We start from the raw sequence: 22,583 nt of genomic DNA, 5'->3' as shown, positions 1-22,583 counted from the left end.
CTTTTTTTTTAAAGCTGATAAATTTATTTAAGGGTAGTTTTGTAAACTTATACATTTTTATAAGAACAGACAAGATAATAAATGATGTTCCCTTAAAAAGTTTGACTTTTCAAACAAGACAAACAAATTGGGACGGAGGGAATAATTTTTTTTTTTTTTTAGAACAATGTCAAAATTAAATTTAATCATTAATTAATATGAAAATAAATGAAATAAAATATTCTTGATTGAAAATTTAAAAAATATTTTCTTAAATTATTTAAACAAGTTTGTACAACATGACAATATCTTTTAAAAATCCAAAATATTTATGCAACTAAAATAATTTAAACCTATCAATACTCTTTTTTTGAACGCATAGAAACCATATGAATAAAGGCATGTACAATTAAAAAATAAATCATTTGAATTTATTCTCTAAAAATGTACAATTGAATTGAATTTTCCTTAACATTTTTTAAAAAGAAACTAAAAATGTCCTTATCAATTTGACATTGATTGTGAATGAGAAACTTTCGGTTAATAAAACTCAATCATCCTCAAAATGTTCAGTAAAATTACTGAAATGTCTTAGTTATGCCCTCCACCACCAAAGCACATTCTAACCAATTACATGGGATTGTTCATGTTGAAATATATTTGACTTGCTCAGAAGAATTAACATCAACTTGAAAGTTGTATGCTTACATTTTCTTATAATCAATGAAATTTAATGTTTGTCATGGTTTTTTTTTTTTTTTTTTTAATTTTAATTTTAATTTAGTTTTGATACATACAAAATCAATTGTGAAAACTAGCACTTATCGCTCTAGTTATGTGAGTTCTGTAAAATTCTCCTCCTCATGATTTCCACTTGAAAGAGCTCATGTCAATTACTTAACAAAAAGTTAGTTGCTTTATCCTAATTTACGAATTACCATGAGATGAGGTAAGTTTTAAATAAAGTAGTTCAATAGATGAGGTAAGTTTTAAATAAAGTAGTTTTTCATAGGGTACTTAAGTTTCTAATGTACTTGGATTTTTTGATAATCAGAAGGGGGCAGAGGCGACCATATGTGACTTACTCTCCAGGGTGTGATCTAATAGGGGCACCTCCCGTTAGAGAATGTTGAATTGAGCCATAACTACTGTGACGGGGGTGCCACAGACCTCACCCTAACACCCCAAGAAAGCTAGTGGATGAGGTGTAATGCATGCTAGGAACCCACCCTCACATCACATGGTACCCGCCACGACTCGAACAAGGGACCACATGCATGCACGCGGGATCTCACACCACTGGGCCACCTCTCTTGGGGCTAATGTACTTGTATTAAGTTTCAACATAGAAATACTCAAATATTTATTGTAAGGGTATGGAGTATGGTTTGAAGGCAATGGCATTGAATTTGGCCTTAAGTCAAACATGGCTACTGTCTAGAAAGAATGTTAATATGTACTTATAACTGGAAGCTCAATGTTTGCCATGTAAATCACAAAATGTAGAAAATGAAACTGAGAGTGAAGAGAAACTGGTTTCACTAACCTCTTATGTTTTTCTGTATGAATTTCTACGTATATTTGTGGTGTGTTCAATTAATTTTTTTATGGCTAATCTAATTTGTTGGAATTTTTACAAAAATATAGGCAATTTTAGGCCTGGTGGTGCAGATTGTTATATGATTGATTCACATATTAGCTAGAAGAAATCTGCAAAGACGTAATCTTCTCTCTTTTTTTTTTTTTTTTGCCCTAATTGTTATATCATGTAAATTTTGTTTAACAACGATTAGCACCAAAATTATTCTATGCTATTTTCAATTTTGTTCTATTTTCCAAACTCATCAGAAACCCAATTCACTTACCAACAAAAAATAAAATAAAATAACCAAATTCACCCAATTGCCTGAAAATCAAGAATTCACATACCCCAGACCAAACGATTTAAAATTTGGAGGAGGTTCAGGCAATAAATTAAAGCTTTCTTTTTCTTTATTTACAATGTAGAGAAAGGGTCAGCGCTCATGTTCAACCTATGTTTTGCAATGACAAAATCAAAGAATGGAGTAATTTAATAATTGGAAATGTTAACGAATGCTCTAAGAGCATTGATGTGGAAACTATTTTCGGAAATATTTTATGGGAAAACGGTAAAGCAATTAATTTTGTTGACAACTTTTTATATTTCTCATAAAAGTGATGTCAAAACTTTCCTAATATGGTTTATTAACAATTGTCATAAGGGCAACCGTTAACATGGCCCAATTATAAATATGATAACATTTGAGTCTTAAAAGATAAGACCATGACATACAAGCACAAAATTTGCCGAGAGTAGGACAAATAATTATTGTTTCAGAATGAATAACATACAACTAATGAATGAAATAATTTGATTTACAAGGTTGGGATGGATCTGAATTCTGTGAGAGGTAACAATTTGATTTAAAAAATATTACTACTATTGCTCAGGTATACGACTAATTACATAAGACAAAATTTAGGTACAGTACGTTAGGTGTTGTTCCTCAGGTTCCCATCTTAAAATTTAGCTATATGGCTACTTAACTAAAAAATACATTTCTATCCCATGAGAAAAAATCCACATGGCAAAATCTTAAGAGAGGAACCTAAGGAACAGCACCTAAGTACGGTACCTAAGTCTTGCCCAATTACATAAATAGTTGATTGTTTGAGAAAGCCCACTGAAATTGATCCCTAGATAAAAACATGATCAAAATAACCTAAAACCTCCGCCTAAAACCAAGGAACTAAGTGACTGATTCCCTCATCTGTTTATTCTTTCAATAAAATTTAGGAACTAACTAGTTTTTTTATCACTCTGTTCATCCCATGGCAAATTCCCTCATCATTGCATCTGATACTAATTACTCCTTGCTCTGCATAGGTTCATGCTATTCAAATTTACTTTGCATGAAATCAATTAATTGTGAAATTATCATTTCTGCGGGAGGTCTCCCTCATCTCACAACAAATATGAATCCCTTTGTGGGACTCACACCTATGAGAGGAGAGAGGTTTCCTCCCGTAGGAGTAAATAATTTCTTGTGTTCCATGTGACTTTTAGTCTTAGCATATTATATGTTTAATCGATTTCAAAACTTGGGGCTACTTTATAATAAAATTGTGCTCCCATGTTTTCCCACAAGCTAGATTAGCTTTTTATCGGAGACATTTTTGCAAATAAAAGATAGATGTAATAGTAATGCGAACATTTTTTTTTTTTATGCGAAGTAATGCGAACTTGAAATGCAAGTGATCCAAATGTGTATGTAAGATTTAAATTTGCATATGTGGTAAAAGTTGTTGAATCCAGTATTTACAAATCCATTTAATGGTACAGGCCACAATGACATCAAACAAAAAATGGCCAACTGTACTACTAGTACTACCATCCATGTTATAGTTAAATGTCTCCTTCATATGACCTTCACAATTTTACAGCTGTGTTTTAGTAAGTAGGAATGCACAAAGTTGATAATGATGTGTCCATCCATTTTGGCGGTTAACCTACTCAGCTCTCTCTTGTATGCATTTTCGTAATTATCTACAAATATTTGGCACCAAATGCCTAACATCAAAACAAAGCAATTCTCAATAAACATTAATTCTTAGGCCCGAAGCCCCAAAGTTTTTTTTTTCATACAATCAAATCTTGGGCTTTCCAAGACTCAAAAGTTTTCACAAAAAAAGAAAAAGAAAAACTTTGGGCCTAAGAGCTCAATTACATTTTCATTGGTCCCAAAATATCAAGAACCTTCTTCAACTGATAAGTGCTTTTTGAAATTAACGCTTGAAAGCCCAAAATCATTGATAAAGAAAGAAGTCCTTTGAATTTAATTTCTTGGCCTGCATGCCCAAAGTTTTTTAAAATAATAAAATTTTCAAAATTGGGTCCAAAATCCAAAATGTCTTTTCAACAATGCCCTGAAGGCAAGATTTTCAAAAATGCCCCCACAACCAAATTTTGAGGGAAAGACTTATTCCATTCACAATTATACAATTTCAAATGCCCCAATTTCAAAATTCCTCATAATCAAATCAAGTGTTTTCATGAACCATACAAAGATTTTAAAAAGAAAACTTATGAGAATAGTGGTTATTCAATTATTCCATTTCAAACGAAAGAGGTAAAACACCATAAGTGGTTATAAAACCTCATTCTCACATTCAATTCAAATCAGTTTCAACTTATATCAATTTCAATTTCCGTCATTTCACACATGATAGTGCCTGCTATTAGGATTATCCATCGCCATAATGCATGTAAAACAATCGAAACATGTGAATTTTTTTACATGTCAAAACATGTGAAAAAAGATAGCATTAGATAGGACACAAATAAGAAAAATATGCATGTGACTTTTGACTACTTTAAATAGTCTTGTAAGAATGACTCCAAAACCTATAAAATGACCCCAATGGATTTGCATGTAACTTTTGACCACTTTGTTTTGCCATTTTAAAACTTGAAATTGATAAATCAGGAAATCTGAGAAAACCTTAAAACATTGACCAATAGCCAAAACCCACTTAAAACCACATTGATCAACCAAATTTGATCAAATCAAATGGTCCTGGAACCAACTCTGAAGTTTGACCAAATGATTGACCAAGTTTGATCGACTTTGATGAAGTTTTGCAAGATTTGACTGCACTCTATTCTCACAATCTAACCGTCTGATTGTAATTATACTTTACAAATACAAATATTTCACTACATTTTGCCAATCCAATGGTTAGATTTTGGATCTCAGTTTGTCACATGATGGCCACGTGTTGTTACACCTACCCATTAAGAAACTATGATTAACCTTGTTCACACAATCCAACCATTTAATTAAGATCGAAATTTGCCAAAACCAATATCTTACCCCACTCTTTCAATATAATAGTCAAACTTTGAATATGAGTTTGGTGCATAATGGATGCATGTCGTTGTCTCATATATTGATAAAAACTACCAAATAACCAATAATAACTACTAAAGCCTCCAATATGACTGAAATACTCCTATCAAAGCTAGGAAATGACCGAAATACTATAAACTTCTAAAGTAACCAAAATACAAACCAAAACCTACAAAATGACCAAAGTGCCCTCAAAGCTTCAAAATGATCAAAATACATTTTACTTTTGAAATGACCAAAATAGCCTTTAAGTACTTGGAGGGTCTTGAAAGCTAGAAAATGACCGAAATATCCATAAACTTCTAATCAACCAAAATACAACCCAAGACCAACAAAATGACCAAAGTGCCCCTTAAAGTTTCAAAATGATCAAAATACCTTCTTACTTCTGAAATAACCAAAATAGCCCTTAAGTACTTGGAGGGTCTTGAAGTACGTTTTTGTGTAGTTTATAAAATTAAGAAAAAATTCTAGAGTTTTAAGACAAAATTGAGGAAAATTCACCATTCAAAGAAAATAACCATTTTTTACGGCCATATGTCTGTTGGAAATGACCTTTATTGTGACGGATTTACCTTACTGTCGCTAATACCTTCTTTTCTTAAGAAAATTTTAACTATTAACAACAACCAAAAATAAGGGCACGAATTCCCCCTTTTAAAAAAATCACCAATGTTGACAGCTTAGGTCCATCGCAAATATTACATATTGGGAGGGATCCAACTCCATCACTAATACATTCTTTCTTTTAAATAAAATTAACTATTTACGATAGTCAGCATGTTTGTCGCAACACAAACTCAATTAGAAAAATAAAAAAATTAATTGCGATGGATAAATGTTGTCACAAATGTGTGAAAAGTAAGGGGAGAATTTTCCCTCCAAAATATTTTACCATTTGCAATGGCTTCATGTTTGTCACTAATACATTCTTTTATATCATAAAAAATATATATTTTGTATTTTCGACGCACAAAAGCTGTCACAAGTATTAATAGTTCTGACGGTTTTTCTTTGGTCGTTGTAAATAATACTTTATTAGCAATGAACATTTTTATGCCTTTGTAGAAAGTAAGGCAGGAACACTTCTCTCCAAAACAGAGCATACTTTCGACAAAAATAATAGGCATTTTTGACAGACTTATTTTGCCATCACAAATGTTTTAATATTTGACGAGCAATAATCAACGAAAGAGACTTGTCGTTGAAAAAACTAGTTTTTACGATGGCTTTTTGTTGTCGTCGAAAAAGTTTCGTCACAAACAACAATCTTTTTTGTAGTGATATTCATATAATATTGTACATCTTACTCCCATTTATTGAGGTGCATTTAATAAACTTCTATACAGTCATCAATTGCTGCGAAAGAGAGAGAGAGAAGTTATTGATGGATAAGACACAAAAAACTAAATGGTTCCAATAAAACTAACAATTCGCTATGCATTGTTGAGTTACATAGTTCTGGATGGCAATGGAACACTCTTGCGGTATTCTGCAAGTGCCCACAATGGAAAAGTGTTTCTATATATTGGATAGTGTAACATGCAGTTCTTGAAGAAGACTCCAGTGGTTTCCTATCATAACATGTGATAAGTGGTCAGAGAGTATTGTAAGCAAAATAGACTACATATTTTAATTTTCCTTTCTCCCCTTTCTACCTAAATTCTGAAATAGAGAGTCATTCTTCAATAATTTTCCTTACGGCAATAATTGAAAGTAAAACTAAAGCATTGTAAGTAAAAATAAAGCATAATATACTACATGTTTTAATTCTCCTTACTCCCACTTCTATCTGAATTCTGAAATAGAAAGTCATGCTTCAATAAGTTGGGTCTCTATGCAAACTACTGCAAAATTTACTAGACAAGGGAAAAGCTATTTTCCTTAGTGCAATTTTTCTTGTTAATATCTTCTTTTTTCTTTTCTTTTTTATTTTTTTCTTTTTTATTTTTTATTTTTATGTTGTTTGAAGCTATGCCAAATAAGAGTATACCTGTTGAGGGAAATCACCATCTTCCATTTGAGAATTGATTATCAACTTTGCTGCGCGATGTAGAGGTTTTGGGTCTATTTTAGCCTATTACAAGTAAAATGGTATCTATTAGAACTATTCAAGAAAAGCATATGATACCACAAAATGTAATAAACCGTTTTTCAACAACAGACTAACCTGTCCAGCATGAATAAGTCCCATCATTGCCCATGCAGTTTGTACCAAATTTGATCGATTTCCTTCTAAAGGTACATATTCCTATATAATTAAACATAAAGAGTTTGTTATTTTAACTTTTTGTCAAAGATATTATATAGAACTAGTCACATATCCACGAGAATATGTCATTATTTTTTAATGGCATATAATATGTTATCTATTTTCTAAATATTCACAAGATAATATATTACCACCAATCATCTGTAACAAAATATTTTTCTCATGTCATAATGATGATATCTTATTTTTATTTTCTAAAATATTTTTTTTATTTTCTAATTTTTTTCACATTAATTGTGTAACATCTAAAAGCTTTTCTCTATGAACTTAGTTCATCTAGAGGAATCACGATAATACTTTTCTTACTTTTTTTTTCCTTCTACATATATATGTTTTTTTATTTCTATTTTAACATATATAATGAAAGATATTAATTATGAAAAGATAAAAAATCATAAGGCTTATAGATTGGTGAAGCCCTACCTTGTTTGGGCATGAAAGATAGCTTTCACCCCAACCACCATCATCTTTTTGTGTTCTAAGTAGAAAATCAACAGCTTTGCGAATAGTAGGACAATTGTGGTAAGTCTTGCCAGCCGCAGCCAATCCACCTAGTGCAAACCATGAACCATAGATAAAACAAATTCCCCAAAATCCATACCTGTAGGGAAGATTCATCACGTAAATTATTCTGTAGTAAATACATCTATATAGAGCCAAAATAATAATTATAATAATACATATTTAGTGAACCATACCATGAACCATCAGGCATTTGTGTGTCTTCAAGGTATTTAACTGCATTTCTAATGGAGCTGTCAATCTCTCTCTTCCTATGCTTTGGGTGCAACTTCTTAAACAAAACAAAAGCTTGGATTGTCGATGCAGTGCACTCAACATACTCATGCTCGACAACAATATCCTCCAAGAATTCTACGGGGTTAAGCAACTGAGAGGGAAAAAATATACATGATTAATTTTTCACAAATATATGAAACAACAATCAAGGCTCAGTTCCAAAATTTGTGAGGATCAACTATGGATCCTCAATAGACTAGTAAGTTTCGACAGCCACATGTATTTTTTTTTTTTCAATAAATATATTTTAACTAAAGCCATATGACTCATATGTTGTTTTACTTTCTTAATTGGCATGTCTTATTTTTTATTAATTCTATTAATATTATTTTATTGCACTCCCTTTTTTTATTCTCTCAACTTGAAACAACACATTTTTTTCTCATCAGTGCGCTAATTGCTCTCCTATAAACATGACCAAATAATCTAAAGTGTCTATCTCTCATCTTTTAATCAATAGGGTGATATTTATCCATAGGGGCCACTCTTATTGATGAAAAGATAATTACGCATTAATTTATCAACATAGATAATTTTAATTTATTTCCAAAAGACTTTTTCAACATCATTCCAATATGGTTAAGGTACTAACATCCAACCAAGGCCCAGCTCTAGCAGGCTCCCAAGCTGCAAAACCACCATTTTTACTCTGCATTGTTGACGTAAACATAGTAAAATAATTAATGAGGAAATAAACAAACAACTAAATTAAGAAAAATTAACAAAGTTCCTTCAAAGTGAATTTCACCACGCATAAAGAGTTGATTTTATTTTATTTTATTTTATTTTTTAAATAACAATAGAAAATACTAAAAAATAAAGATAATTCTAGGGAAGAAGCTTTAGAAATAAAAGTCTCTCTCAATTTGGATAGTTAATTTTCTTGTTAAAAATTGTTGATCCATTATTATGTGAGTTATTCTAGAACCACAACCTTTACCACACCATTGAAAACAACTATCTTATGTCAAACTGTGTCTGACTGCCTATCACTTTTTCTCCACCACTCACGGTTAGTCACATATTGTTAAGGACATATTTTATGTAATTGGCTAATTCTTTGACAAAATGCACTTTACTTGTAATTGGGTAGATCTAGGATGAGTTTAGTACTTCAAGAAACAAGAGTTCAAGTCAAGTATTAAAACCATGAAGATTGGACCAAGAAACAAGTGAAGAAAAGCTATTCATTAAAGCTCAATAGATATCTTGACAGAAACAGTATCTATTGGGATTTAAGAACGAAGCTCGACAAAAACTGAATTTGTCGAGATTTACGAAATCAGAATTTCCAGATCTGATTTTTGGCCCTAGCTAACATGTATGTGTAAGGTTTCTTTTCTCACAACCCTAAACATATATAAAGCTTATTTTAAAGGCCGTTATACATGAAGAACACATACAGAAAGTGACCTAGTGCCTTATTCTCTCTGCAAGAAGTTACTGCATCTTTTGTACCTTAAGGTTTTGTAACCAAGTACTTCTTGATCTTCATTGTCGATGAAGTGAAGAACTTTGCATCCAACAACATCTTCAAGTTGCTAGAGTTAGTCACGTATTGGGATCCATGCAAAAGGGTGGCATTCATATATTGAAGAGTTTAGAAGTTTTGAAGCAGTAGAAGGTTTTTACTGTAAGTTCATCTACGAGGATTGTAGAGTTTAGGAACAAATGTTTTGTACTAGATATGAAGCTTCTCTTTACTATAGTGAATTGCTTTTCGGGAAGGTTTTCCCCCCAGCTTTTTTATTGTAAAACTAGTTTGTTTCATTGGTTTTCCTAGGTCTGATATTTTGTCTTATTTACTTTTTCGTTGTGCATGATATTGACATGATATTAATATTTGTTTGTTTTGACAATGTTTACTTATAATAAATCTAATTAACAACTTAGGTTTAAAACTTGTTAATTCTATCAACCAGGGTCTAAATTTCCCAACAAGTGGTATCAGAGTGGACACACTCTGATTAGATTTTAATCATTGTTGTGTGATCCATTGACCCCTGTTGTCATGGATACTCTTGATTGTTTTGATTTGCATGATCTTATGTTGAATGATGATGATGATATTCAAGATGCCTATTGCAAGCTTTATAATTTTTTTTATGAAATCTCTTGAATGTTCTACAAAATTAAAAGCTAAATTTAAAAAGGTCAAACTTGGAAAAGATGATTTGATTGCAAAATTAGATGAAGCCAATAATTTGAATGAGAATTTTAAAAATGAATTTCATCTCAGGTGGACAAAATTAAAAGTTTGGAAGAGCAACTAGTTGAATCTAAATCTGAAGTTGAAAAATTAACTAGTGCCAAACTTGTTGTTAAGTCTAACTCAAAAGAAAAAGATTTTTATATTCCTCCATTTAAAAGGAATAATGAAGAGTTGAAGGGTAATTTTGCTAGGATAGACAAAGGTAAAAATTATGATGATAACGCTGAAGTTTCTAAACCTATGTCTAAAACTCCTCCTAGGTTGAAAGAAAAATATGAATTTGTCCCCACTTGTCATCATTGTCATATTGTTGGTCATATTAGGCCCAATTGTCCTAACTTAAGGTCTTTGTCAACCTCTAAGGTTAGACCTCCTTCTAGGACACGTGCCTTTTCATCTTCATGGCCAAAGACTCGTGCTGTGTGGATGATAAAGGAACCTAAGACTTAATTGCCTTTCTGTCTTTCTATTTTCCCCTGCTTTAATTCTTCCTATTTGGAGTAGGACTCTCTTTTGCTTGATTTCTTATGCTTTTGGAATCATGCTTTCATGCATTTGCATCTAGTTTTATGCTTTATAACTGTTTGCTTATTTTTGTTTGTTTGTTATTCAGTTTTTGTTTTGTTTATTTCAAAATACAAAAATTGAAAAAATCAAAAAAATACAAAAACAGTGTTTGTATATGTTGGTACTTGTGTACCTTTAATGGCCATTGAAACAAAGTTTCTAAACTTTGTATCTATTGTAACTTAGATGAGCATCTCAATACACAACTAAGCAAGTGAGCTTTGTGACTCGTAGTTGTGATGAGTACGATTAAGATTGTCTCGTAAATCTCATACTCATATCACTCTTTTTGACAGGAAAGACTAGAAAATCCTAAGAAAAAGGTATAAATAACCATCTCACAACTAAAGCCCGCCAATCATGTATAACATTTGTGTGCTTCAGCATAGCAAACTTGTGATGCTTTGGCTTACACAATTAGGTATTTCTTTTCTATTTTATATGTCTATGCATGCTATGCTTAAAAGAAAAATATACAAAGAAAAATAAAAGCAAAAAGAATCAAAATGCTTTTAATATGGTTGCAAGCGTGTTTCTAGAAGATATGGGAGTTATAGAATGTACCTCGAAGGTGATAGTTCTTATCAAACAGTTATAATTATGTGTGAGTGTATTTGATTTTCTCATGTCTCAAATCTTGATAATATGAGACACTTATGCACTCTTGCTTTGTTTCACACACAACACGCAAATTCTTTGCTACTCTTAATACATGTGCAGGTACAATGTGATTTGGCCATCACAAAGGATACATGTGTTAATATATGCTTGTTTGAGTAGCTATCTTGTTGTATTCATCTTGTGTGTTTTTCCTCCCTTAGAAAACCTTGCTTCTATCTTCTTGACAGCAACTCGACACAAGTTTCTTTTATCGAGTTTTCTGGATTTGACCTCAATAGCTTCTCGACAGCTAGGTCGCGATCCATCGAGCCAAATTCCTGTGCTCTCTATCTGCTCGATAGATTCTTGATCCATCGAGATTTCTGGGTTGCTTCTTGATAGATTCTCGACACATATCTTGATCTTTTGAGGTAATTTTATGTGCTATCTGCCAGCTCAATAGCTTCTTAATTTGTTGAGACCCTCTTGCATGTATTCTTTTTCAAATGTTTTGCATCTTTCTATTATTTTGTTATCCATAGCATCTTGTTTCATTACATTCATGCATTTATATGGATTCCTTGTGTTCCTTGATCATCTTAGATCATCTTTATGTTTCTTGGGTGAAGTTTTATAGCTTCTTGTACCCTTTGTCAATCATGACAAAAAGGGGAAGAAAATGTGGATACTTTTTAAGATTCTACATGTGAAGGGGAGAAATACATGCCTTTGTAAGGGTGAGTTGTGTTTCATCTTGTTAGGGAGAGTGTTTACCTCCTCGTTGTTTTAGGAGCTTCTTTTAGCTTCTCGTACACTGGTCTAGTGACCATTTTTACATACATTGTGCTTATCTTTGATATATATATATATATATATATGATGATATATGTCTTCTTCACCTATCTTTACATGTGTTGTTTTTTCTCTATCTTTATTTCTATTTCACACATGATGCCTTGATGAGTTTTGTTTAAGTGTTTTAGAAAAACAGGTTGTGAAAGTCTATCATGCCATGAACTCTTTTCTTGCAAAGTTTTTCAAAAGTTTGTAGTAGGGATAGATTTATTTTGTAATACAACAAGTGGTTATGAGTTAAGTAATTTAAGACTTCTCTCATGATTAGTTGTTTTGTTGTGATTTTGTCATGAATTGCTAAAGGGAGAGATTGTTAAGGACATATTTTATGTAATTGGCTAATCCTTTGACAAAATGCAATTTACTAGTAATTGGGTAGATCTAGGATGAATTTAGTACTTCAAGAAACAAGAGTTCAAGTCAAGTATTAAAGCCATGAAGATTGGACCAAGAAACAAGTAAAGAAAAGTTGTTCATTAAAGCTCGACAGATACCTCGATAGAAACAGTATCTATTAAGATTTAAGAATAAAGCTTGACAAAAGCTGAATCTGTCGAGATCTACGAAATCAAAATTTCTAGATCTAATTTTTGGCCCTAGCTAACATGTATGTGTAGGGTTTATTTTCTCACAACCCTAGACATATATAAGGCTTATTTTAAAGGCCGTTATACATGGAGAATACATGCAGAAAGTGACCTAGTGCCTTATTCTCTCTACAAGAAGTTACTATGTCTTTTGCGCCTTAGGGTTTTCTAACCAAGTACTTCTTGATCTTCATTGTTGATGAAGTGAAGAACTTTGCAGTCAACGACATCTTCAAGTTGCTGGAGTTAGTCATGTACTAGGATCCATGCAAAAGGGTGACGTTCATATATTGAAAAGTTCAGAGGTTCTGAAGTGGTAGAAGGTTTCTACTGTAAGTTCATTTACGGATATTGTAGAGTCTAGGGACAAAGGTTTTGTACTAGATCTGAAACTTTTCTTTACTATAGTGAATTGCTTTTCGGTAAGGTTTCCCCCCAGGTTTTTTACTATGAAACTAGTTTGTTTCATTGGTTTTACTGGGTCATCATATCTTGTCTTATTTACTTTTTCGCTATGCATGATATTGACATGATATTGATTGTAAAGTTGTGATTTACAAATATGTTTTATGTTGATTTTATTCCATGACAAAAAGTGTTGTAATTGCTTTAATTTTGTTCCTTATATTTTGTGGGATTATATTGTATTGGGTTTAGTATTAAGTCAGTGAAGAATCGAGCATGAAATGAAGAATTAGTGCAATTTCTTGACTAACTTGCGAGAAGAGTATCCTGCGAAAAGAGCACGTGAGAAGCACATGCTGGAAGCTGAAGAGTCATGCTAGACTGTCGTTTTCGCGAATGTCTTGCAGGTAAGGCCTTCTCGCGAGATACCTACAAAACTCTCTGCTTTGAGGATTTTAAATGTGACTTTCTTACTCTTCACCCATACTATATATACCCTCATTACCCACAAGAGTATGAGAGGCCATTCAGAAAGAAAAACTTTAGATATGTTTTCTACAACACACACACCCATCTTTTAGAGAGAGAGTTACTCGTCCTTAGTGAGAAATCATTCTAGCATCTTCTCCTTCCCTCTCCCATTGTCATTCCTTGAGAGGAGATTTGTACCCAAACACAACTCACACCTTTTCAGAGCTTAGGAAGCCTTGGGGATTTGCTAAAAGAAGCCAGTGAGGCTTGGCGGATGCAATCGGGTGTATTGCGGGATCTGGAAAGCTAGAGAAGACATAACTCCAAGAAGTTCGTTGGTAGCAGGAGTTTGGAGGGCTCAAGTACATTGGGTAGACTAGGCTTGAAGGGTTTTTTGTTATTTGTGTACTCCATCTTTCTTCTCTAGTGGATCGATTTTGACTTGGAGGGTCGTGGAGAGGTTTTTTGCCGAGTTCTTTGGTTTCCTCTTCAATAACATGTCTTGTTGTTATCTTGTATTTGCATCTTTCTTCCCTTACTCTTGTGCTTTACTTTTATTGTTTATTGTTCATGTTTATGCACTAGATTAGTATCGGTTCATTGCGCACATTTACTATTATTCTGCACTTTGATTAAGTAAGAGTAAAAGCAATCTACTCTTAACTTTTAATTGGGGGTCTAAACAAGCTCTTGTGTTTTCATACAAATCCGAGTTTTCATTGATGTTTGTTTGTTTTAACAAGGTTTATTCATAATAAATCTAATTAACAACTTGGATTTAAAACTTGTTAATTCTATCAACTGGAGTCTAAATTTTCCAACACATATAATAGTTGTGAGAAAAGGTATAGTCCTAGAATTATTGTAATAATGTAACGTAAATGACCTATTCATGCCTACAAATTCAAAATAAGTATGCATAAAGATACACCACTAAGGAAAGTTAATCTTCACCTGTAAGGAAAGCAGGATATTCACAGCATCAAACAACCACTCAGGTTCCATTTTCTCACCAACAATCTCTTGTGGCATCATTGAGAAAAGCAAGCTGCACTGTAAAGCAAAGGAGAATTGGTGACAAACGAACTGATTATGGGTAAAGGGAAACACTATTTTTCAATCAAGTATTAAAAAAAGTTAGTTACCTTCAAAGCTTCTGCAGTGCAATCAGAAAGTTGTAATCCTTGATCTTGATCGGAGAATGTCCATGATCCTTTAGACATGTGACGATACATTCTTCTAAAGTCTCCAGAAGGATTGTCCTTGACCTTTACAATGTTTAAGAATTGAAAATCATATCTGAGATATTTGAATCAATATTGGGTAATGACATTTTTTAAGAATTGAAAATCATACCTGTGATATTTTTATGAAGTTGTGCCCTTTTGCCAATACAGGTCCAATTTCATTAGTAAGATCACTAGCAAGGAGAGCTTGAATAGTCAAGCTCGCATCCCACACTTGACTACCGAAACTCTGCATATAGATGACATAAATCAAGGTAAAATGTTCAATATAAACTCAAATTTAAGTCTTCACGAAATAGGTAAAATGTTCCACAATTGCTTTACAAAAACGTGTACTAACCTGCATCTTGATTCCATCTTCAGCAATCCATATGAAATCTTTCATCCTAGCAAGATGTTTCTTGAAATAATCCCCATTTGGATCTTCAACCCAACAAGCAAGCATACATATTGCCTGTTAAGTGCAACTGGCTTTAGTATTGATATTATAAAGCCTAAATTAGCCATGTTAATCGGTATTCTTGACTATAGAATCTAATTACCTTTTCCACTACTCCGACGGTAATGTATCGACTAATCTCATCTTCATAATGAATATGCTTCATTGTTACCTGAAGAGCCTTCTCTCTGACCAACTTATTTAAGGGCCAACGAGTAAGAAGAGGCTCAGTTAATACGTATAGACTATCCCAAAGCAGATCTTGTAACCAAGGATGGGGATAGTAGAGATCCTCCTGTAATAATAGTTTTGAAGAACCAATGCATATGAAGAAATTATTAAGAGCCTATATGTGAATGCACACATATCGACCATGAGGAGAAAATTAGGTAAACTCACCTTCGCGCATAGATGCCTCACTTTCATCCATTTAATTTCATTGTAAGGCTGAGTATAGAGCTCCTCCCTTAATTGAAGAACTAGAGGTGTAATTGGACCAACAAATCTTTTCCCATATATGTACGAAAAAGGCATGTACACCAACCGACAATAGATCCACATTTTGGCTACAATTTAGGCACAAAAGACCCTTGATATAGTTTTCACTAAAATAAAAATATAGAAAGTTCTATTGTCGAAGAAGAATAAATCCTCAACAGTGGCAGAGGCATCTAATAGAAGGGCAAACCTAATTTCTACATTATCCTAACTGTGTTCAAAAACATTCCACTATGTAATAAGGATCAAAATTACAAAGAATTGTAAAATATGATATATTTAATGAAGCAATAAGTACATATGGTGTGAACCTGGATGAATGGGAAGAAAAGAAGGAAGGAGCCAAAATTCTGGTGGCATTGGATTGCATCCAGTCCATTCAAACACGCCAAGTATCTATAACATTGCATAATAGAGTTAATTACCAGCAAATCGTCATCATTCTTGGTGAAAGCAATACAATTAGATTTTAATCTACAATACAAATTATTATCAATGTATAACTATAATTTGATATGAAACTTTGCAGAAAAAGACATACGGAAAGCCAATTCTTTCCCCAAGAGGGTATGTGTGTAACACCACCACGATCAAGGATCCACTTCCGTGCTCTTGCACAAGCATTGTCCTGACCACCGTCAGGTCCTTCCCCAAGTATACGCATACAAATGTAGTTGAGAACTGTGCCAAACATGATGCTGTGACCTTCTAAGTGTAATCCCCAGCCACCATCTTCATTCTATTTTAATAATGATAAATTAATAACATAGCTTTTTGCTGAATATTTTTTAGCATAGTTGTTATACATGAAGTTTGAACTTAAAAAAAAAAATTAAAAAAATTAAAATTAAAAAGAAGAAGAAATGAAAGACTAAAGTAACAAATTCCACAAAAACTCTAATTACTTATTCTATAAAACATCAAAGAATATGTACTTGATGATTGTATACGTAACGAAGGATTTCTTTTCGATATTCAGCAGGGAAAATTGTATTAAGATGTCCTGTAATGTAGCAACATATTACCTGCATATTTTTGGATTTAATAAAGACAATTAGCAGTTAGATGAAGATGAACACCAAAATAATTCAGTGGCAGGCATGTCATTAACTAGTCTATGATGATCACAATTTTGAACAATAATGACAACAATATAACTCACAAAGGGTGGAACGAAAAACATCGGGCCAGCATTTTCAGCGGGCCAGTGACCATCACTAGACTGCAAGGCCGCAGAGAAATGGACAGCCCTCCTCAATGCATTTGTGGCCTTTTCATTTGTGATTTCTTCTCCATCCTCTATCTTTTCTGGTGGAATTGTTTGTTTGAAGTTTTTCTCCCTCAAAAACTGCAATAATTTTGTAAATTAAAGAAAGGATGGTGTCAGTGTCAACAATTTCTAAGGCTCTAGAAATATGAGCAGTAGCAAAACTGACTACTACAATAGAATTTCATTGAGCAATGACACTTTTTAACCAATTCACTTGAACACTAAAAGATACCAAGGTTTGTTAGTTTTTATTCCCTTTTAACGAATCCAATTCACTTTTTCTTAGTGCTTTGATAGGAATTCTTGAGAGATTTCAACTCTAGGGCCAGACTGTCTTTTTTATGTTTCGGCTATAAAATTTTAAGTTTTATGCATAAATAGGGGATTTTTGTGTTCTGGACGAATTGTATCTTTAGGTATTATATTTATTAATTAAATTAGGGTTTTTCGTTCTTGTAATTTTTAAATTCAATTGGATCCATAATATGTAACCAGTACATTTAATTAGGTTTTTCAAACTTTAATTGGGTAAAATTAATATAAATTTGAGAGTAATCAATGAATTGAAAACATTTTGAATTTATGATTAGGAAATAGAATAATTTATGGCTTCCAATGATCTAAGTACTCTGATCTCAAATTTAAGGTTCACATATGAAATTAAGGTTTCCAGTTGCAAGTTTAAAATTTTAATCGTAATTTATGATTACTTAAGTTTTAGGTGTAATCAATAACCGCCGTGCACTCTTAGTACGGTAGTCAAGTCTAAATGCTTGTAGGGTGTGGGGGGTAAGGACTGGGGTTCAAGTCTCTAGAAGGGAGCTTCACACACATATACACTTAAATTAGGCTAGAGTGAAAATTTTATCTTGTATATATATAAATATATATATATAAAGGTGTAATCAATAGGTGGTTTTCTCTTAAATTTGGTTTTATTTTAATTTTTATTATTATTATTTATTCTTGATTTTTTTTCGTGTGAAGTGATAACGTATCTATCAGATTAAAAAAAAAACAAAAAACAAAAAAAAACAAAAAATCTTTTTAGATGCTATTATGTTTCTTTGGCTTATGTGCTGAGGGTCTTGGTGACAAAACTTTTGATGAGTGTTTTGCACTTAATTAATTAGTTGGTTTTCTATTATTTTTTTGTGAAAAGTTAATGGATACTTTTAGTGCTTTGATTTAGGAAATATTTTTAAAAATTTTTTATGGGGACAAAAGAAATAAATTAATTATTTTGACGGTTTTTTATATTTCTTATAAAAATTGTGTCAAAAATTGCCTAAATTTTAAGAATTTTTCTAAGAACACCCATTAATAAGACCCTTTCTACTTATTATAAATTGTTTACTTGTGTGATTGAATATGTCCATATCCACATATGTGATTGCGTTGTAGTGTCCCACCCGCATGAATTTAACTGTAGCAAATTTTATTAGGAGATTAGACGTGGCAAACAGGCAATTCGGATCAGGCCAACCGAGTTGTGGGTCAAAATGAGTCATTTTAAGTGGGTTAGGGATAGTTTGGGTCCATTGGGTTGCGGGTCAGGTCGACCCATATTTTTTCACATGATTTTTTTTAAAAAGAAAAATAAATGTATTTGCTATTTGAAAATTAATGTAGCAAATTACTTGATGTAAAATGTATTACTTTGAAATTGCCACTAATATTAAGAATGAGTTGAGCTAAACAAATTAATACTTATTCAATAATTTTAAAATTATACAAATTCCAGCATAACTAACTAAAACAAAATAGCACAAAAGATAATTAAAATAAACACACAATTTTCATTTCTACACATTATCAATATCCCAAAACATAAAACAAAATTGCAAATGCTTTATTGGATAACTAATTTGACAAAGAATAAAAACATATAAGAAATTTTCAATATTGAAAGCTAATTTTATATTCTATTCTAGTATCAATTGTAGTTGGCACTCTATATATTTCAAATTGAGAATATACATCAAAGTTTGATTGTTTACTTATTAATATATGGTCTCTCTTATGAAAATCATGTCATTATTAAGCAACACATACTTCAAAAAATAATATAATTTATTTTAAAAAGCCGTTTATTTTGGACTTGAATTGTTAAAAAATAGGACTAAGCATCCATAATTTATGCTAATTTCATTGACATATTTTGGCTTCACTCTTTTCACACTATTGAATGTTTCTCATATATGTATATAATTTTAAATATATGGTTTTGACTCTACTGTAATCAGATTATCTTAGCGTGTACTTTTTATATGATATATAAAATCTTTACTCATTATAGAATGCCTCAACTATTCATCTCTCGATTCACTTGCATGCAGTTATGTAAGGGTCTTAATTGTTTCCTTATAGTTATTATATCTAAAAGATGTTAAATATATATTTCTAAATGGAATTATCCAAATATGGTAAAAAAATTGATGTACATTTTATTTATTTATTTAATATAATAATAAAATTGGCTTAATTGATGTCCATTATATATTGCCAATTTAGTTTGACTTGTGTACTGTAAAACTCACAACAAACAATTAAACCAATAAAGTCTTAATTTTTTTTTACCCAAAAAAAAAAAAAGGTTTTAAAAATGGGTTGGGTTCGGGTTGACTTGCAAAAAAAAGGGGGTTGGGTCACTGGTCAACCCGTTTTTACTTTGAGTAAAAAAATTCGGATACGAGTAAGATATTTTCGAGTCGGGTCAGCAAATTTTGACCCATTTTGCCATATCTACCTAATGTATTGTATTTTGGAAAATATCTAGTACTACAAATTATTACTTTTTTGCAACAACTGCAATGTGACAGAGTGTGAGTCATGAAAAAAATGGCGAATTCATCTGTAAGTGATAGACAATCACTTATAGTATGTCACGTCAAAGTTGTGGAATAGTTTGTGGACTTAAAACCACTCTATATTTTGGGGATTGTACCTAAGTTTAATTCAAAAGCATTAAATTGCTTTGATGGCCATGTCATTTAAACTTAAGGATAAAGTTTAGCTATGAAATTGATTGTAATCTTAGACTACAACCTTACTTAATATATTTTTATTGAAGGTGAAATTTTGACAAATCCACCATTGGACTATATCGAATTCTTATATCCTAGAAATTAAAGATCAATAGTATATCATAAATAAATTGTTTAAATTGAAAATTTTTGTAATTTAAAATTATGCATAAAATATAAGCTTATAAATCACATAATAAATAATATCTGATTGACACAAAATTTGACATATATATTAAGAGAGTAAATAACCTGCAATTCAGTTATTAAACTTTCAAAATATGTGGTAATGTTTATTTTATTGAGTAAGGTTATAACTTTAGGCTACAACTAATTTTGTTACTAAACTTTGTCCTAAACTTAATACTTATTTATTCTTTTGGCCTACTTCTCTCATTAATTCATTATTATTTTTTTATCTACTTATTATAAATTTGATTATATATGACTATATCCACAATCTACTTCTCTCATTAATTTATTTTAAAAGAAGTCAAGTTCCATTATTGTAGAAAATTGTGTTGCAATGTACTCAAAAACAATTATTTTTTATGTATTATTTTGTTAATAATTTGTTAATACAAAGTGGATATTAGTTTGGATTTTCATGGAAAAAAAAAAAATTTTCAAACTTTGACCCACCTCAATTAAAATTCTAGCTTCGTTCCTGCTTTCTCCCCGTTTCATATTAACGAAGGAAAACATGAAAAGAAGAAGAAAGTAATAGTTATATATCAAGTAAATTAACCCTGATTCAGAAAAACAAAATTTTAATCGTAAATGATCTAGCTTACTTTCAAAAACAAATGGAGGAAGAGAATCTATAACTATAAAGATGCGATTAAGAATAATAATAATAATAATAATAAGTGAAAAATACAATGCAATGGTTGAACTTCTATATATAGGATGTATAGGATTTGACCATACAAAAATACAAAATACAAAATTAAAAACTCTTTTAGGTAAAAAAGCAAAAATCACTACTTGGACTGTGGAGAAAACCATATTAGTATAGAATAGAGAGAGGAGAGCTAGGAGGATAGGAGGCTTGAAGGGTACCTGCATTCGCCATAGAAGATCACTGCTGGCCCTGACTTGACGTCTATTCTTGTAGAAATTTTGGCGAGCCTCTTCAACCTCAGCTCGCTCTTCTGGGGTACCAGCTTCAGGGTCAAACACCCATGTTTGTCTTCCAGCAAAGTTATTTGTGCTAAAGAGGTAAGGGCCATTGCTACCCTCTCCTATCTTCAGCCTCCACATTCTGTTTTAGCTTCAATAGAACTGCACGGCTACCAGTGATTATGACCAATCTTTCAGCACTCATAATTTTAACATCAAAGTTAGGATTGTACAAAATAATCATAACCCTTTATGCCAAAGATATATTCGTTTAATATAAATGTATATACTCGAAAAAGAACTTCTAAATGACCATTTACATTATATACATATGAGGCTACCTCAAGATATTGTGGTCTTGCACTTCTCAATGCTGTAGCACTCAAAGCAGGTGTGTTGTGTGTCTGGAACTTCAGACCAATGTGGAATTGGCCTACAAGACAAGACCAACAAAAGTAGACCTGCGTAGTTTTGTGGTCTTCGATCGACATGTTGAAGCCCCCTTTATATAGAAAAACCTATACCCATTTGTTCCTCTCTCTTAGACATGGCAAAACGGGTCAGAATTTTCTAACCCGACCCTAAACAACCCATGTTTTTTTACCTGAAGCCAAAACGGGTTGACTTGTGACCCGACCCATGTATTTTGCGGGTTAACCTGACAACCATTTAAAAATTTTTTTTTGGCAAAAAAAAAAAATTAATTAAGAAAATATTAGTTTAATTGTTTGTTGTGAGGTTTAAAGAAACAATTGAGACATTTAAATAACTGCATGCAAATTAATTGAAAGATGAATGGTTGAGCATTCTATAATGAGTAAAGATTTTTAGATATCAAATAGCAAAGTACATGTCAAAATAATCTGTTATAGTAGAGTTAAAAACATAGATTTAAAATTGTAGACATGTATGAGAAACATTCACGAGTGTGAAAATAGTGAAGCCAAAGTATCAAATTAGCATAAATTATGAATGCTTAGACCTATTTTTTAATAATTTATGTCCAAAATAAATGGCTTTTCAAAATAAATTACAATATTTCCTAGAATGTGTGTTGCTTAATAATGATATGATATTCATAAAAAAGACCATGTATAAATAAGTAACCAATCAAACTTTAATGTATATCTTAAATTGAAATAGAGTGTCAATCACAATTGATAATAGATTATAAAATTAATTTTCAAGATTGTAAAATTCTTATATGTTTTTATTCGTTGTCAAATAAGTTATCCAATAAGCCATTTGTAATTTTGTATTATATTTTGGGACGTTGATATTGTGTAAAAATAAAATTTGTGTAT

General features: G+C 31.7%; 1 protein-coding gene across 4 annotated transcripts; it reads right to left on the bottom strand.

The window, feature by feature from the left end:
• Positions 1–6,312: 6,312 nt before the first annotated feature.
• On the bottom strand, positions 6,313–21,729 carry LOC115988421 (beta-amyrin synthase-like). 4 transcript variants are annotated; one of them, XM_031111997.1, is made up of 18 exons: positions 21,621–21,729; positions 21,220–21,470; positions 17,024–17,209; positions 16,797–16,886; positions 16,403–16,600; positions 16,173–16,257; positions 15,763–15,929; positions 15,467–15,658; positions 15,265–15,378; positions 15,034–15,153; positions 14,823–14,945; positions 14,632–14,730; positions 8,573–8,629; positions 7,881–8,071; positions 7,606–7,783; positions 7,081–7,161; positions 6,904–6,987; positions 6,313–6,484 (listed from the first exon to the last, which is right to left on the bottom strand). In XM_031111997.1, exons 2-18 carry the CDS (start codon positions 21,418–21,420, stop codon positions 6,362–6,364), a joined length of 2,289 nt encoding a protein of 762 aa, XP_030967857.1. In that variant the 5' UTR covers positions 21,421–21,470; positions 21,621–21,729; the 3' UTR covers positions 6,313–6,361. The 4 variants fall into 4 exon arrangements, with proteins under 4 accessions (XP_030967857.1, XP_030967855.1, XP_030967856.1 ...); XM_031111995.1 differs by having other exon boundaries at positions 21,220–21,449; XM_031111996.1 differs by having other exon boundaries at positions 21,220–21,441.
• Positions 21,730–22,583: the final 854 nt, after the last annotated feature.

This window comes from Quercus lobata, chromosome 5, assembly GCF_001633185.2.
Source record: "Quercus lobata isolate SW786 chromosome 5, ValleyOak3.0 Primary Assembly, whole genome shotgun sequence".
Classification (NCBI taxonomy): domain Eukaryota; kingdom Viridiplantae; phylum Streptophyta; class Magnoliopsida; order Fagales; family Fagaceae; genus Quercus; species Quercus lobata.
This window is presented reverse-complemented; position numbering and strand designations above follow the sequence as displayed.

Coding starts and splice junctions, on each gene's coding strand:
- LOC115988421 (XM_031111997.1), bottom strand. CDS start 21,420: ATGTGGAGGCTGAAGATAGGAGAGGGTAGCAATGGCCCTTACCTCTTT. Junction 8,630..14,631: donor ATATCCTGCTTTCCTTACAG/GTGAAGATTAAC, acceptor TCAACAATGCAG/AGTAAAAATGGTGGTTTTGC. Junction 8,072..8,572: donor GAGCTGGGCCTTGGTTGGAT/GTTAGTACCTTA, acceptor TTTCCCTCTCAG/TTGCTTAACCCCGTAGAATT.